Source organism: Denticeps clupeoides, chromosome 5 (assembly GCF_900700375.1).
Source record: "Denticeps clupeoides chromosome 5, fDenClu1.1, whole genome shotgun sequence".
In the NCBI taxonomy this organism is placed as follows: domain Eukaryota; kingdom Metazoa; phylum Chordata; class Actinopteri; order Clupeiformes; family Denticipitidae; genus Denticeps; species Denticeps clupeoides.
In genome coordinates, this window is record NC_041711.1 from 1,616,098 (window position 1) to 1,634,157 (window position 18,060).

At 47.5% G+C, this 18,060-nt stretch overlaps 1 protein-coding gene across 2 annotated transcripts; it reads right to left on the bottom strand.

Moving 5' to 3' along the window:
- Positions 1-102: 102 nt before the first annotated feature.
- Positions 103-12,295, bottom strand: cnot10 (CCR4-NOT transcription complex, subunit 10). Of its 2 annotated transcripts, none has more exons than XM_028982110.1 (19): positions 12,105-12,295; positions 11,369-11,463; positions 8,825-8,986; positions 8,374-8,524; positions 6,624-6,760; positions 6,465-6,545; positions 6,301-6,384; positions 6,090-6,207; positions 5,851-6,003; positions 5,525-5,727; positions 5,292-5,413; positions 4,629-4,766; positions 2,899-2,979; positions 2,126-2,239; positions 1,046-1,176; positions 911-946; positions 695-822; positions 528-603; positions 103-367 (listed from the first exon to the last, which is right to left on the bottom strand). In XM_028982110.1, exons 1-19 carry the CDS (start codon positions 12,121-12,123, stop codon positions 210-212), a joined length of 2,187 nt encoding a protein of 728 aa, XP_028837943.1. In that variant the 5' UTR covers positions 12,124-12,295; the 3' UTR covers positions 103-209. The 2 variants fall into 2 exon arrangements, with proteins under 2 accessions (XP_028837943.1, XP_028837942.1); XM_028982109.1 differs by having other exon boundaries at positions 6,624-6,763.
- Positions 12,296-18,060: the final 5,765 nt, after the last annotated feature.

Genomic DNA, 18,060 nt, shown 5'->3' on the forward strand with positions numbered 1-18,060 from the left:
CTTTACAGCCAGGTGACGATCTGGAATAATACAGAAGATCTTCAGCAGCAGCCTCCAGTTTCGGAGACACGATAAACGTAAAGACAGATTTTACACAAGGGGTGTAAATAAAAATGTATTTTTTTTTAGACTACAGGCAAAATACAGTCCACTGGACCCCAGACCCCGGCCTGGACGTCCGCATAAATAAAAGAGTTGGAGGATGGGCTTCATTTGCGCGGCCCCGGCGTGAACGCGGAGGGCATCTGGACGGGCTGGACGGGCTGGAACGCAGGAGGCTTCTTGCGCAGGTCGGGCGAGGCCGCGCCCTTCAGCGCCGGCAGCAGCTGGTTGCGCTTTATGATCTGCAGGGCGAGCTGCGTGTTTCCTGGAGCGGGAGACCAGAGGAACGGGTCACTGAAGATCAAGCCGCCAATCAGACGAGCCGAATGTCATAAAACTAAACGTTACGACGACGGGCGTGAACACACAAACGTGCAGCGATCTCAAAGCGCCCCCCACACACACACACACACACACACACACACCATTCTGCAGCTCTAGGTAGACACCAAGCAGGATGGCTTCCGGAGGAATCTCCTTCGTCTGGACCATGGTGGCGGCCTGAGAGAGAAGACCAACGGGACAGTTCTGGTCACCACTGCACACACGTGTGAAAGAGTGTAGTACAACCCACGTGTGTGTGTGTGTGTACCTGATGCAGGCATTTGCGGGCCTTGTCGTATTCACTCCTCAGGCAGTAGGCGGAGCCAAGGTTGAAAAGCATCATGGCCCTGGCCGAGCTCACAGAGCTGGGATAACAAAGAGGAGTCTGCTTCCCGGCTACAAGTACCCAACACACACAGAAATAAAGACAGTCTTGTCACTCAGACCCCGACTGGACCTGCAACTTAAGAGAACAGACACTCACAAGACTCCACAGGTTCCAGATCTCCTTTATCAGAACCTGCAAGGAGAAAAAAAAAAAAACAAGAGCATCGGCTCAACACAGAATCCATGCAGGTGTGTGTGTGTGTGTGTGTGTGAGAGAGAGAGAGAGACCTACCCTGGTCCTGCTCGCTGCTGGACACGCCCAGTGACACGTCAGTGATGTTCTCAGGGTTGAGGTGGGTGATGGCATCTGAGATTCGGTCCAATGAGATGAGAGCCTCAGCAGCGTAAAGGTGACCTAAGAACCTGATAAGCACTCTGGGTCAGAACACCAGTGAAGGAACCATCTGCAAAGTTAACGGTGTTTTCATGGTTTTACAGAAAAAAAAAAAAAAAAAGTGTCAGAAGTAGAGTCCCCAAATATTTCTGAAATCCAGCCATGGTGCAGAATTACAGCCACGTTGGTCCAGTCCCACAATGAGATTCCCCAGGACGCGCCGTTTCACCGTCTGTAGCTTTAAATGCTAATGAGGAGGAGAGAAGCGGGACGAGGAGGAGAGCGGCCTATAGAAGTTGAGCTGGCATTCGTGGAAATGACGTCCACACCGTTCACCAACCACAATGTTTGGTGCAGACAGGAAGTTGAGTCAGCGTTTTTCCATAAAAAAATTTAATGAACCCGCTGGTTCTTCAGTCTCGGGCTCATTTTTACATCTAATCATCGAGCAAATGCTTCACACGTTTGGAAGCAATGACTGTCGGTGGAGATAAATGTTTTAGGGGAGGGGTGGGAAATTCTCTGGGCGGAAAAAGCATGAGAAACGGGAGGTGACCTTTCCCCTTATGACATCATAAGGGGACAAATTCCAGATCTGACCATCTGAGCTGCCGCTCTCTGAACGGTGAATGGCGAAAACCCTCTTTACACCAATCACCATTTCTAGCCACTGCAAGACCATAGACAGGTTCAGGGAACTCTTATTAATCTTAAATCATCTCACAAAAGGGACATTTTCATAATACAGGACCTTTAACAAAACTCTGTGAACAAGTGCCATAATGTCCAAAGCAACTGGTCGTTTAAAAATTGACATTTAGGGAAAAATGCTTGATGAGAATCATGATGGTGGGAGACCCCGTGTGATCTTTGCGATGATTTGATATTTCTACTTCTAAATCAGCCAAATCTATCACAACCATGTCATCTTTGGACGTGCCGTCAAGTTGTTCACAAACGGGGTGTGGGCGCTCTTACTTGAGTGATCCGGACAGTTTGGGTTGGTTCAGCAGCTTCTCTGAGTGACTGAGGGCCATCAGGTTATCACCTAGAGCCAGCGCCACATAGGCACTGCAGGCCAGGATACAGCACCTAACACACACACACACACACACACACACACACACACACACACAGTGCTGAGTCATCAGTGTTTGGTAACATTAGACCTGAACATGAGCAGGAGTCAGAAATAAGACCCCTGAAGAGGAATGGAGATCGCCGCCGGACCAAAGCGTGAGAGGAGCGAGAGATGAATCAGCACAGGCCCAACCGGTTACCCCTCAGGTGTGTGTGTGTGTGTGTGTGTGTGTGTGTGAGAGAGAGAGAGAGAAAAGGCTCTTTACGGGAAATCGTGGTGGGGGAGGGGTGTCTGGAATGTGGCCTCGGCTGAGACAACAGAACCGAAGGACTCTGGGAATGGAAATCTGAGAGGGCAACGGTCACACTCGTAAAGTTGTCAAGGTTGGGGTGTGTGTAGGGGAGGCCGCGCTGCCGAGATCAAACGCGCACAATAAAGTGCGGTTCTTTAATTGCATGCCGTGTACATCACTGCTCTGCACCCGCATTCAGAAACACAGAAGCGACTCGACGCCCCCCGATGGAGGCTTTCATTTTATAGGAATTTTATTCACTTCGAAACAGTAGGCTCGCGTGGCCACGCCTCCCATAGTGCTGCTGACAATACCAGAGAGCAAGATGCAGGAAAATTAAACTTGCTCTGATTGGCAGATATTCCCCTACAGTCCTACCTGAGGTTCTCCACTTCCTGTTTCCTGAAGGGAGAGGACGGCGCTGCAGGGATGAAGTTGTCTCCTTCTTGCACCTTTCCACTGCAAAACAAAACCCACATCAGAACCGAGGCAGAGTGGGGCGGGGTCATACCACATTCCCATCGTAATCGTGCCGCCGAGTGGTGCAGAAACCCACACCGCCGACCACCTGCGCATTCGGAAGTGGTGGAGGGGGGCGTGTATGAGCTGAATTGACAATTGTGGCTCTATAGCGCCTCCTAGAGACAGTTTCTGCGGGTTTAAGGAAGCCAAAACGAAGGCTTTTAAAGACCCTGCATCCGGATCGCCAACTACATTTATCTCAGCAGACACCGTGAGGGTGACATTAATGTTATTATATTATTAATATAGTATTATTTGAAATATAAAATTTTCCTTCCAATTTTTTTTTTTTTAAGCTTTTGTCAATGCTACCAGATTCAAATAACCTGTAGTGAAGCAAACCACTATGAGGCGTCTGCGATACACTATATATATGTAAAGCAAATATAACAAACATTACATTTACACTGCAAATGTTATTTTCCCAATACAGCAGCTTAATACGATTTTTTTTCCAAATACAGGTATATTTTGAGAAAGATGTACTATATATATATATAGTAGTGTATAGGAAGTGCTGGATATAAAAAAAGGACATTTTAGGGTTTTAAGTTTACTGTCGCCCGGCTCAATATAATTAACACTTCATCCAAAAAATATTTAACATTTATTTACAGCATGCGAAACACTAATCTGAAATCGTGATTGCGTGGCGCTGCACTCGAGAACCCGGAAGTTTGCGGTGCGCAGAGACCGTGGACTACTGACAAATTGAAGGCTTGCCTCATTTGAATTACAAAAATAAATAAATAAATAAAAATGGATAATAATACGTAGGAACTCACCTTAGCCTCCTCACTATTCTTAATTCAATAATATCAGATTATTTTATTATCAGAACGGTTCCGCTAATTCCGATCTCGTACACATACCAGAAACAGGCCAAATTATTCAGAGATTACCAGTAAATAAATGTATTGGGTCTGCAATACTTTTAAGACCTGTATTTAACTCTGGATTTAAGGATTACAAGTCACTTTTAATTATATCCAATTTAAGACTTCAGGATTCGCGAAACAGTATGAAGACCAAAAAAAAAAAATTCTATTATGATAGTCAGTGCCTTGATTATCGATGAATCATGATCAATTTGTCTACATTAATTCACATTATATTTCCAAATAAGTCAGTGAAATGGGGCTTTTCTGCCGTTCTTGGCATCAGGTAAGTGTGGACGTAATACCGGCTGTTTTTCCAAAGCGTCCACATGGGCGTTCCGTGTTCGGATGGAGTCACATAAAAAAGCTGCCGAAACCCCAACGAGCATGACACAGTCAAAAGAACGACAGTGAAGGGCGACCGTTTTGAACATCCGTGTGGACGCGGCGCTGTGCTTAGATCACTAGCGCCACTACGCTTTAACTAGAAAACCACTGAGCAACGTTATTATGATACCTTCCATTATGTTCCGCAATGCATCGACGCAGAACAGTCAATTATGAAACACCCCTAATATATCTATATTTTCTCAGTTTAATATGTTCTATATATTCTTTGCAATACAACAATTCAGTTGCACTCCCATACGCTCACCAAGCCCTCGCCGTGACTTAATTCTGTTAGGTTCCGGTATGTAAGTGTGTTACCTGTCGTTGTCGTTGTCCGTATTGCTCGTCTCTCTGCTCTCTGACTGTTGATGTTCGGGCAGCAGCAACAACGCGTTTCTCAGACAGATCGCGGCAAACTCCATGCTGGCTACCGGGATGGCGGCGGACTGGCCTTCGCTGAATAAAAACGAACACACACGTCAGTAGCTGAGCGATGCCACGGTCACTCCAGCTGATGGACCCTTATTTTTGAGCACAGGGATGAGCCACAATGTACAGGGTGGGCCATTTATGTGGATACACCTTAATAAAATGGGAATGGTTGGTGACATTGAACACATAAGTGGTCAGAAACTTGTGTGAGAAACTCATGAAAGAATAAATTTACATTAAAACCAAGCACACCATTGTTTTTCTTGTGAAATTACCAATAAATTTGATGGGTCACGTGACCCTCTTCCTATTGAAAAAACAAATGTTGGATCCAAGATGGCCGACTTCAAAATGGCCACCACCCGTCTTGAAAAGTTTGCCCCCTCACATATACTAATGTGCCACAAACAGGACGTTAATATCACCAACCATTCCCGTTTTATTAAGGTGGATCCATATAAATGGCCCACCCTGTATACTAATTTCACACTAAACACTGCCCCCTGCTGGACACCCGGGTGGTGGGGGAGTGGGCGCGTGCAGACGGACCTGTATGCGGTGTTCTGCGTGGACTGGGAGGCCAGGACGATCTTGCGATGGTACCCCTGGCCCACCACTGACTGCACGATGCCCTTTTTACTGGGCAGACCCTTCGTTTCCTGTTCGGAACTCTGCAAACGCAACAAGAGGGCGTCACCAGCAACACCCGGGGGAAAAAAAATAAATTAAAAAATCTGTCACACACAGATAGTTTGTGCAGCGCGAGGCGAGCGTGGACTCACCCCCTTGTTGGTGGCGATGCAGCACTCGGCCAGGCGCAGCCAGAGGCGCGGGTTGGCGTGGAAGACCTGCACCGTCTCCATGAGACACTCGAAGGCGGCGAGCGGCCGGCCCAGGTGCAGCAGCTGGACGCCGCAGTTGTAGAGAAGCTCGTGCCGCTTGTTGGCCAGCAGGGCGCACATGGGGATGTCCGAGAAGCGCTTACCTGCCCAGCGGGTAAAGGAAGCGGACTCGTAAATCAGACGGTCGCGGGTTCAAACCCTTTCATGGCTGCATTCTGTTGTGTCTCACAAAGCAACGACGCTCGCACACATTTACACAAACTCACTCTGCTGCCCGTTGCTGCCGTCTCCGATCTGGGAGCAGGCGTTGTCGTTCTCCTGGAGGGCCTTTTTGAAGTAGAAGATGCCCAAGTTGTGCTTTCCCATTGCAAAATGGATGCAGCCCAGATTGTTCCAGAACATGCAGCGCACACACTCCCCTGTGGGGGGCGACAGAGATACTGATCAGAGCTTCCGCTTCCGGAACACCGGGCCAGGACCACGACCGTACCAATCTGGAACAGACCTGTCTTCAAAGGCCCTGGGTGCTCTGCTACGTTGGAGGAGTTCAGGAGTTTGATGGCTTTGCGGTAGTTGCCCCTCAGATACTCAAAATTGCTCTTCAAGAAAAGGGACTGAGCCGACTGCAGGAGGGGAAAGAACAACGTCCACCGTGACCTGGAAGCGCTCCACAGACTCATGGGAAATGTGATTTCAGAGCGAGGGCCAGAACTCACGTTGCCCGTGGTGTTCATCACCGACTTGATCTCTCTCTTGCAGGCCTTGAGGGACTTCATCTGAATGTAGGCGCGCACCTTGTACTGCGACACAGACAGCAAGCGGACCAATCAGCTGCCGGGCCGAGGCTGGGAACCGCCCGCAGCCCGTCCTGCCCACTCACCTGGTGCATTTTGGACTTGGCGGCTTCCATCATGGAGGCGAACTCTGCTTTGTGGCTGGCGCCGTCTTTACTGCCGGCGTTCTGAAACGCACGTCTTCCACGTCAGATGCCGCACAGGCCCCAGTCCCCGCCCACAGCGAACCCGGCCCCGCCCCTTACCTCCACTTTGCCGTTCTTGTTGCTGCCCTGCGTAGTCAGCTTCTCCAGGAGGGCCAGCAGGTGCAGGGCTTTCTCCGGCTGGAAGGTCAGCAGGTAAAGGTCCACCAGCAGGAAGCAGACAGCCTGAGCGAACTTCTCTTCTAGGACAAGACGCACCATCAAGCCACGCCACACGAACGCACTGTTCCCTAGACAACCGGTCAGGCGGCCGAGTTCTATTCTCAGACCTGAGCGCGAGAGTAGAGGTGCTGAAATGAACCTCAGAACCGCTGTACCAAGCTCCCTGACCTTCAATCAACCTACAGCAAGCGGTGCTGGACCAGGGCCAGGAAGATCGTGAAGGACCTCAGCCACCCCAACGATGGCCAGTTCTCTCTGCTGCCATCAGGGAAGTCCAGCACCGAGAGGATGAGGAGGAGCTTCTTCCCGCAGGCTGTACGAGCTCTCAGCAACCAGTTCACTCCAGCACTTTCAATCACTCTGGACTCAATACCCCCAGAATCCTTGCAAAGTCTGTATTCTTTTTACTCTTGCACAGTTTTTTTTTTTTACTTTTCACTTTGACTTCACTCATTTGCACGCCTTCAACCTACCTGTTAAACATATTTTATGTTAAAGACATAAAAGGTGTCATATTTAGTTATGTTTGCAATATTTGCATATTGGTTCATTGTATAACTTGCAATACTGTGGTCTGTAGCGGTCGCTAAAGCATTTCACTGCACATCAGGACAAATATCATTTGAATTTGCATGGTGATGCAGACAATTCCAGAGCACGAGCGTTTTTATCGGAATGACGTTGCTTGGTGGTTTTCTGGTTAAACGGTGGTGCCAGTAGTGACTGTGGCGGCCTGATCCGAGTACAGCGCCACTGCGGGTGGGACGTTCGCGATGAACACCCTCTGAACGCCAGGCGTGTTTCGATTGGCTTTCGATGGACGACGTGTAACGTGTCAGGATTTTGGTCGGAATTGTCAAGAAAACGCTGACGGCGGTCTTTTGCCGCCAGAAAAACACCTGGTTCAGGAATCCATGTAAACGAGGCCTCAACACTCATCTCATTGATTTATTTAAAACACTATATGAAGTAAAATTTTCGGGATGCATCGTGATTCATCGATAATCGAATCGTGAGAGCGGTAAAGATGGGTGGTTTGAGAGAGGAGTGAGGGAACCCTCAGGCCTCAGAGACAACTTATCTCCAACCTATAATGCTGCCCCTCCATCCATCCCCAGGAAAATCAGGCCCAATTCACACGTCCACCAGCTCGGCCACATTTAACAACCCGCTAAATGGGGGCAGGAGGAGCTGCCAGGGCGGGGCCGTCATATCTGAGGGTGGTAGTAGCCTGGCGGTTAATGCACTCGCCTGTAAATCAGAAGACCCGGGTTCAAAACCCACTACCATCGTGTCCCTGAGCAAGACACTTAACCCCGAGTTGCTCCAGGGGGGGACTGTCCCTGCAAGTCGCTCTGGATAAGGACGTCTGGTAAAAGCTTTAAATAAATAAAACAAAAATGTCTAGCTGCCCCCTCCCTGCTTTTGTTTCACTTAGCGAGCCTCTTCAAGGCAGAGGGAGTGAGGTGAAACCAACCTGGAGGATAAACTTCCCTCAGATTGACAAAGTTCTGTGGACGCACAATGAAACGTATCTACCAGTCCAGTTGCCACGTGTCAACTTTCACCTGGATGACTGACAATCTTCACAGACAAATATAAAAAAATAAATAAATAAATAACAACGTACCAAATGGCTCCAGAAACTGGTAGAGTTTTTCTCCGATGGCGATGGCTTCGGTGTACTGGCGCATGTGGTAGTGGATGATGGCCTGATTGTAGTACAGGACGCCGTTCTCCACGTCGTCCAGCCCGTCGATGTCCTCCACCGCCGTGTGGACCTGAGACAGCGAGGCACAAATTTCACACAACCAGGCTCCACGATCCACCGGGCCAGTGCCATGTTCCGCTCCAGACCCCGGAGCCAGACCCCGGAGCCAGACCCTGGAGCCAGACCCCGGAGCCAGACCCCGGAGCCAGACCCCGGAGCCAGACCCCGGAGCCAGACCCCGGAGCCAGACCCCGGAGCCAGACCCCGGAGCCAGACCCCGGAGCCAGACCCCGGAGCGACAGAAACCTGGATAGGTGGCCGGGGCCTGAAGCAGCAGGTTGAAACTCAATAACACAACGTGACGGCGTACCTGGTTCTTCAGGACCGTAAGAGTCTGCTTCAGAGTGCTGGTCGTGGTTTGGCCGCTCTTGTAAAACTCCGCCACAGCTTTGTTCATCATTATCTTGTAGTCCTCCCTGTTGAGCTCCTGCAGGCCGTCCAGGTGCTTCAGGCTTTCGTCGTAGTTTCCAGCCTGGGAAGCGGCAATCGGCATTCACAGTGTTAATGTGTGAGGGTAACAGTGTGCTGATCATCCCCGCTGGAGAACATCTCCCAGCCCATGCAGGAGACCCTGACGGCAGGCTGCATCAGCTGACCACACGTACATACACACATCCAATAAAACCACTCAGAACTTACTTATATTCTATATACACACATATATTTTAATGTATATGCTGATATTTTTAAAAAACATCACTTTTTTTTTATATATATATATCATGTACTGTCCACTTTATGCCGTGACAATGTTAATTTCTAGTGCTGTACGATTAATCTAATCGCAATCGCGATGTCAGCCTGTGCGATTACATGAATGCAAAAAGCTGCGATATAAATGATTAGTACATGGATTGGATCGGCAACATATCCGATCCATTCTCTTAAAGTTTGCGAGCTGACTGAAGTCTCACTTCAGTCGGATGTGACTTGTTTGGTCACATGACTTTCGATTCGGAGACATATGGTTAGACGGCGCATGACGCGCTGCATCGTACGTCAACGTCGCCGCCATATTGCGATAGGCTCTGCTGTGGCGTGAAGCATATACATGTCTATGGAGAGAAGTGAATAAAAATGCCTCACTCTTGTGCTGCTTGAGGCTGTACAAACCGCTGTACGGTCCAAACCAGTTCCCGGGGGATTACATTTCATAGGTAAGGCTGGACAATTGTTTTGAATATAGTTGGCCATTATAAAATCCCGTTTTATAAGTCTTAACCTTAGCTAAGCTAGGCTAAGCTAGCGAAGCTATGCATTCCTGTGTTCAAGTCAGCCTCCAAACAACGTTTTGGCTAAACGTAGGCATTTACTATTTAGACTGTTCTTAGCTGTTTAGTTAACTTTTTTCAAACTTTTTTCCTAAAGAAATTCACCTCAGTTTACAAATCTTAACCTTATCTAAGCTAGCAAAACTATGCATCCCTGTGTTCAAGTCAGCCTCCAAACAACATTTGGTTAAATGTAAGAACAACAATACGGGATTTTATAATGGCCAAATATAATCAAAACATTGGTTTAGCCTTACCAGGGTTTGTCGTTCGACAGTAATGTAAAATAGTTTTTTATGATTTATTTAATTTTATAGAATATTGTATTTTGAAGGCACTGGGCATTTCAGGTTGTTATAAGTAGTTTGTATGTTTCACTTTGAAATTAAACATTTCACTATTAGTATGCGACTATTCATTGATATAAAAGCAAGTGTCCGTTATCATATCGCAATATTCATCTCAATAATCGCAACATGTCTTTTTCCTTACTAATAATCCATGGTTTTATACACCCATTACACGGTCCATTAGAAGTATAATGGCTATCAATAAGATGGAGTTCTCTCACGCCTTATACACCGTGTTCCACGGCCACAGCACCAGAGCAAAGCGCCAGGAGCATCACGCCAAAGAACACGAAGAGTTCGGCAAAACTAAAACAGCGAGGCGCTGAAAGCAGCGTATACCGGAATATTGTCTCAAGTATTTAAATGTCACGTTACATAGTGAAACGAAAGAAAGTTTCACCGGAATCTGGTGCTACATGGAATACGTGACCGTGTACGACGGACAAACCGGCAACATAAAAATAAATAAATAAAAACTAAACCAGGGGTCACAGGCAGAGAAAGAGGAACATTTCATACAAACAGAACATTGATACAGACAGACAGACAGCTGGTGAAACTGGTGAAGTGAGGGCCATGTAAGGGGGGCAAGAAAAATGAGTGAATCTCAGTGAGAGAGGTTTGTTCACTAAATACTAGTATTGGTTCAGGACGAGTGGCCGCCTAATGGTCAAGGTCAAATGCAGAGGACACAGTTCCTATCATGGGACAAATGATCACAATAGAAGCCTACTAGGGCGGGGTGGTAGTAACCTCGCCAATGAACCAGACGGCCAGGTTCGAACCTTGAACTTTCCAGTCTGGTCTGACACACTCCCACTACCTTCTGTTATGTTGAGTAATATTATCTGTCTGTAATATCATCTTTTGATGCACCGTTCCATTTTGCACACTTATTATTCATTTCACCAGTTTATCTCTGCCTGTCGGACACGTGCACTTTACGTCAGTATGTAACTTTAACTGCTCAAATGTTACATGCAGCACCAGGTTCTGGACAAACGTTACTTCGTGTGACTGTGTACTCATATGCAGCTGAAATGACAACAAAGCTCAACTTCAACTTACTGAGCTGGACGCTTAAGCCTGAGTGTCCCCAGGGGGGACTGTCCCGGTTACTACTGATTATAAGGAGCTCTGGATAAGGGTTTCTGGTAAACGGTTGCTTCATTTGAGCCTTTGAAGCACTCGACACATCGGGACCTTAAAGGACGTGGAACCACCACCATTTACCATGAAGGCTTCATAGGCGTTGACGGCCAGCTTCTTCTCTTGGTCCGTGATCCCAGGAGAAGACAGGCTCTCGTGCTTCTGCTCGGCGCCTTGCTCTGCGGACAGGAAAACAGGAAGCGGAGGAGGTGAGGAGGAGTGGCGGTGGTTCGAACCCCACCTACTACCATCGTGTCCCTGGGGCAGTGGTGGTTAAGGAAGCGGCCCCGTAATCAGAAGTTTGCCAGGTCGAATCCCGAGCCACCAAGGTGCCACTGAGGTCCCGTCCCCACACACTGCTCCCCGGGCGCCGGTCATGGTGCCCACTGCTCACCAAGGGTGATGGATAAATACAGAGGACACATTTCGTTGTGTCGCCATGTGCTGTGCTGCAGTGTCAATCACTTCAGTTCCACGCTCACTGAAACTACTACTTGTAAAGTCACGATAGAAACCTAGTAGGGCGGGGTGGTAGTGGCCTACGAACCAGAAGACCCAGGTTCAAATCCCACTTACGACCATCGTGTTCCTGAGCAAGACACTTAACCCTGAGTGTCTCCAGGGGGGGACTGTCCCTGTCACTACAGATTGTAAGTCGCTCTGGGGAAGGGTGAAGGGCGTCTGGTGGATGCTGTAAATGTGGTACGAACACTGCGGCGACGCCGCCAGCAGCTACCGAAACGCCGAAAAGGAAACAGGTCCGGGCTCCTACAACGTTAGACGGCGCCGCAGTTAGCATCGTCGTTAGCCGCCCGCTCACCTGTGCTGCTTTCCGCCATTTTCCCGCTGTTCTCCGCTTACGAACTGTGGCCAAGAGTCTCCGAAAGCAAAAGTAAAAACGAGAGGCGCGGATAAAAACGGGAGAACGGGAACCTCCACCGATCCGAGGTCGCAGCTAACGTCCCCTTTCAAATATCCGCCATGGAAATGACCCAGAAGCGACAGGGCGGAGAGGCCGCGGCGCCCGGCCGGAGTGCTGCCCCCTGCCGCCGTGGAGGTGCGTAGCAGCGCCTTCTCGGGATTTAGTTGACCGCTCCCCTGCGCTTTAAAAAGGACACTCGCAGACGGCCAGCTGGTTTAAATAGGTCTGGATTTGCACAAATAAGTAGATAAAACGAGATCTTTAATTACGTTCGAGCTTTTGTCATGGTTTAAATCGCCCAGATCCACCAATCCAGTCCTATAAAAAAAGACCAAAAAACATTTAGTCAAACTCATCTCATAATTTAAAGAGGTGTGAAAAGTGTGTACACTTTTTAACTAGGTGGTGCATTTTGTAAATGTACTATGTTGCTGTGTTAAGTGTTCCCTGTATGATTTGATTTATATATAATGTGTATATTAATTGATGTGTATTTTTGTTTTTCTTCAGTCTTTTTGTTAAAACGTTTGAGCACCTTTTTCATCTCTTCGACTGGTATTGGTTTGGCCTCTTTTGTGGAAGTCCCCGTACTTAGGTGAACTGCACCAATATGCCACTATAAGCACGTATTTCCGTACCAGGCGTACGATGCCACCATCTGCCGCTGCTTCTGTTTGTTCTCTCGACACGCGGAACCAAGCGTCCAGACTTCTGGTAAACCCCAGTGAAGATACCAGCAGATAAATCCTGGTTCCTGGCAACTGCTGAAGGAGGACTCAGCATGAAACGAACCAGAGGGTCACCACAGCCACCACCACCGTTACAACTACAGCTTCAGGGATCTTCAAGTGGACCAGCAGCGTCATAATGGACACCATGACACTGGACTACAACCTACTCTGCACGGTCCAGGACCTCCAAACATGGACAGATGCTCAATACTACACTCTGGACTTCTCCACCTCTACAACTGTAGGACTTTTTCTCTTATTGGACAAATCATCACCAGCCCTGCACTGACACCACTTGTGGGCTCATTCTACCCTGGACAGTCGTCCCTCTCTGTATCACTCCTTCCCAACGTTTCTTCCTTTCTTTTTTCTCTCTCCTAGAGTTTTTCCTTGTGGGCAGAAGGGTCAAGTGTGACTGGTGTCATCTGTAGGGCCTGTCAAAGCCCAATGAGACATACTGTATGTGATTATGGGCTCTATAAGAAATAAATGTTTCCGTTGTTGTTATCTTATTATTATATTATTCAGGGCGGTCCTAATAAATGTGGAGCCCCAGGAAAGATTTTTCGCCCCTTACATCGCAGTAGATTCCACTGTAGATGTACTCACAAGAAACCGAATCGCTTTGTCTTGTTTTTTTTTATTTAAATTAACCAATTGCAAATTGAAAATACTTTGAAAGAAATACAAAAGATATGAACTCGAGCTTGTTGACGTCCCCACGAGTAGCAGGTAAAGGCAAATTCGTCACCCAGTTCTCACCAGTCACGCCACCGAAGTCACATGACATTAGGTATTAAAAAAAACTACAATAGATTAACAATGCTGGTTCTAATATGCAGGTGTCAGGGACGTGAGGCAGGGAAGGGACACACACCTTTAAACCAGAAACCAACATGATGAATTTCAGAACCGTTCTCTCCACACGTGGCATCTGCCGCCAGGACCTCTCCAGCAGACGCTGGCATTGCGAGAACAAGTGTATGTATATTCGTGGTGTTCTAACGTCTTGTAAAAATATTCAAATTATTAATATTTAAATCGTTATTTTTAAAATAGTATCAGTGTTGAGTTTGAAATAGTCTGCACCACCTGAGAGAGCTGAGAAGGTTCCTAAAGACTTCCTGACACAGAACCATACTTCATGGTTCGGTGGTCAGTACTTGGTCTGAACAGGCGGTAAAGTTCAGGCTACAGACACTCAGCATTAAAGAACTGATGTGAATGGTCTGTGCAACGTTCTCTAACTGCAGGCAGGTTGCGAACTTGTTACAGCATTAAAACAGAAGATGACTTTGTGCCGGAAGTGATGCACGGCACTAGGCTACTACCACCCTATTTTCATGTTGGTTTGTTCTTTTCATATTAAGACACATTAATACCAACTAGCTTTTTTCTGTCCACCGTCTGGGGGACCAACATTCCAACATTCGCCTATGCGGCCTACGCCACAATGTCCTAACTGTAGGAGCCCAGGTTTATGACTGACAGCTCATATCCTGTTAATTCGGGAGGAATTAAGCCCCCATCAGTATGTCTGCAATGTTGCCAGACACCTAATTAATTCTGTCCGACGAATATTAGCTGTGACTATGTGACAAAGTGATAACTGTCTTCCTCCGTGTCCTCAACAAAACCAGTAATGCAGATAGATTTGTAGTGCTGAGAAACTTGTCCAGGAACCCATCACGTGTAACGGGGCTTCCACAACGTCCACCTTGCTGTGTGACATTCCTGGAGGAAAGCAAGACCACCTGGTGAAGCTCAGCCTTTACAGCAGAGGCCTGTAGATGTCAGTCAAGCCCAGCCAGTCTGAGGGACGCCTCCGCGTCAGCCATCGTCTTTGTCTCGAAACGATCCTCTTCTCCCTGTGAGTCACTCGTGCTTTGTTACGTAACACAAATTCGAGCTGGATGATGGTTGGATGAACTCTTGTCCATGTCACACTTCAGCACGGCCGGTTATTTAGGGTTGATGTTTAGTAAAAAATTGACCAGGTCCGTTGTTCCTCAACACGAACTAAAATCTGAATTTTATTAATTGTCCCTGTGTTTGTTCGTTGTTTTGCTATCAAACCCTAGTTATTGACTTATTCAGTGATGGTTGGTTTCTATTAAATTCTAATTAAACTTATTACATGCGGGCCACATGCAGGAGTGGCGGTTAGCGTCGTAGCCTCATGAAATCGCATCGGCGTTTTCATAAAAAAATTCATTTTGACGTCATTAGGGGACAAATTCCAGATCCGACGGTCTGGAATTTACAGCTATCGCTCTTTACACCTATCACCATTTCTAGCCACTGCAGGACCATGGACAGGCTCGGGGACCTCGTGTTAATGTTAAATCATCTCACAAAGTGCTATTTTTGTGTTAGTGGATCTTTAAACAGGGTCAAGCGAACTGCAGAGAATCGCCAATCGAACGCAGCTACAAAGCGCAGCAAAAACGAACGTCCGTGTGGACGAGGCCGAACTCCGACCCGGAGCGGCTCTGTACTCGGACCACTGCATCCATGCCGGATCGTCCACGTCTGCATCGCGATGCATCCATGATCCTGGGATGGGCCCCGGCACCCACGACCCACATCAGTCATGGATATTGAGTGAGTGTGTTACATTTCAGCCATTCTGGTAAAATTATACTCAACAATGAAACCGGTAATTCCCGCACAAGGTAACGGGTGGTCGTCGCAAATCACCTTTTCCTTTTTATATTATTGATTTTTGCGACGGGTGGTCGTCGCAAATCACCTTTTCCTTTTTATACTATTGATTTTTGGAAAAACAACGTCGATTTGGCTGAATATCTGACCTGGTGGTTATGAGGTTAGGTCATTGTAGTGAAATGTTGAGAGTAGAACCCTCGTGCATGCCGCGCGCCGGAAAGATTTCTAAATGATTCTGGGATTTCTGGGACTCTGTTCCTCTGTCAGATACAAAGAACTTGTCTACTTTATGACTTTATGATTTATCACCATATGATGAGCAAATTTCTCGTTCATCTCTGCTGCAGTGAATATTCCACACTGAATATTGCTGCTCTGCGTGTGGCCGACATTCCACGGAAAATCGCATATAACACCAAAATGAGATCTGAGGGTGCAGAACTATTTCAGAACCAAATAATTCCACCGACAGCTGAGGAGAACCATGGCCGTTCTTGACTGATAAATGCTAGAACTGACTGTCGGTTTATCGTTCATGTAGAAAAGTGGCAGGGAGCAACGTTAATATCCATCGGCACACTCGACTCGGTTATGGCTTTTGTCAAATGGCAAAACACTGTTATCATTATTACATTTTTAAAAAGTGACCCAGAAATCACAGTGATGTGATTATGGGTCTGAGCGTCATTAACGCCCGATCTCGTCTGATCTCGAAAGCTAAGGAGGGATGGGCCTGGTTAGTACTTGGATGGGAGACTGCCTGGGAATACCAGGCGCTGTAAGCTTTAACTATAGCCTAGCGGTTAAGGAAGCGTCGCCGTAATCAGAAGGTTGCCAAGGTGCCACTGAGAATAGCATCGTCCCCACACACTGCTCCCCGGGTGCCTGTCATGGCTGCCCACTGCTCACCAAGGGTGATGGTTAAAAGCAGAGGACACATTTCATCGTGTCACCATGTGCTGTGCTGTGGTTTATCTGTCACACGGATCTTCTCAGAGGCGAGACAGGAGAGTCAAGAGGAATGACATTCATTATTGCCTCAGTTATGCTGCTCACGCTTTAAGCACAGACCTCCAGAACCTGGATCACAGAGGTGCACAGATTTTCCTCAGGAGTCCTTCAGACCACTGACCTGACCAGACAGAATGAGGAACACAACACAAGAACCCGCCACCACAGGCCAAACATTCAAAGGAGGCACTCAGCAGATGGGTGAACTGTGAAGATGTCTGGATGAGAGAAATCCAGAGCACAGCTCTCAGGGTATTTCAGCCAGTCTGTTGTGAAGGTGGGGATTGACACATGGGAGATCTTTTCATGAAGGACAGTCGAGGATGCTGAAAGAGAGAAAAACCAAGAGGTGAACGAGTGACAGCCGTATGGTCTGAGTGACAAGGTGAGGGGACGCCCTGTCAGAGAGAATGGTTTACATGTGTGGACCCTCAGTTTCAGGACAAGCAGTTGTAAGATGGGACGTCGCAGAGCCATGACATTCCTGTGCCTTTGTTGTGCATAGAGATTCAACACCTCCGTTTTTGCATGCCTTTGTCGGACGGCATTGCAACATTTGGCGGTCCTCCCCCGAGCCAAACGTGTGAGGTGTCGGCCGTCGGGACCGCCCACTCTCTTTGTCTTCCTCAGACGGGAGGCACCGGGGGCGTGATGTCAGAAACAACAGTTTCTGATTGGTCTGTGACAGCTTCCTGTAGGCCAGGTGTATAAAGATCTGTTCACATGTGGGAAAGGGGCTTCACTTTCCCAGCTGCCTTTCCATCGAAACCGTATTTTCCTTCCTCTCATTTTCTCCTGGCTTTTCTCTCTCTTTACGTTTTCTTTTCATTTTGGTTTTCTCTGTAACATTGGTACCTTTTTACATACAATATTCACATGTAACTGCAATAATAATTTACTGGTGTTAATAAATTAGAAACTGTTCATTTTTTTACCTCTATTGTGCCACGCCTCTTTCTGCCAGGTAACATCAAGTTGGAGTGGTTTGAATAAAGTGCTTTTGTGTGTAGAGAGAGCGCTTTTTCTTTGTTCTCTCCCCAGTTTTACACATGTTGAAATAAGGATCAAGCTGGAAAGGGCAGTTCGTGCAGTTCATGTCACTGAAAGGATCTGCAAGGCAGCGGGGCGATGTGAGAAGATGTTTGTTAATTATATGCCACTAGAAACGTCTCATCGAGCACTAATGACAAATTCGGCCCCATTCCCCAGATTTGGGAATTGGTATTCCCGGCAATATTCTTTATCTAATCCATGAAGTCCCAATATCACCTAGAAGCAACATGAGGGCTGATCGTCACTTACCTTCGCTCCTTTGATGATGGCTCACAGGTTCTTCATTTACAATCCGGGCAATTAGGTTGAATAACCGTCATTTAGAACAGATGAAGGAGTCTTGCAGGAGCTATGTGTTTATTGCGCTCAGAGGACACACACACACACACACA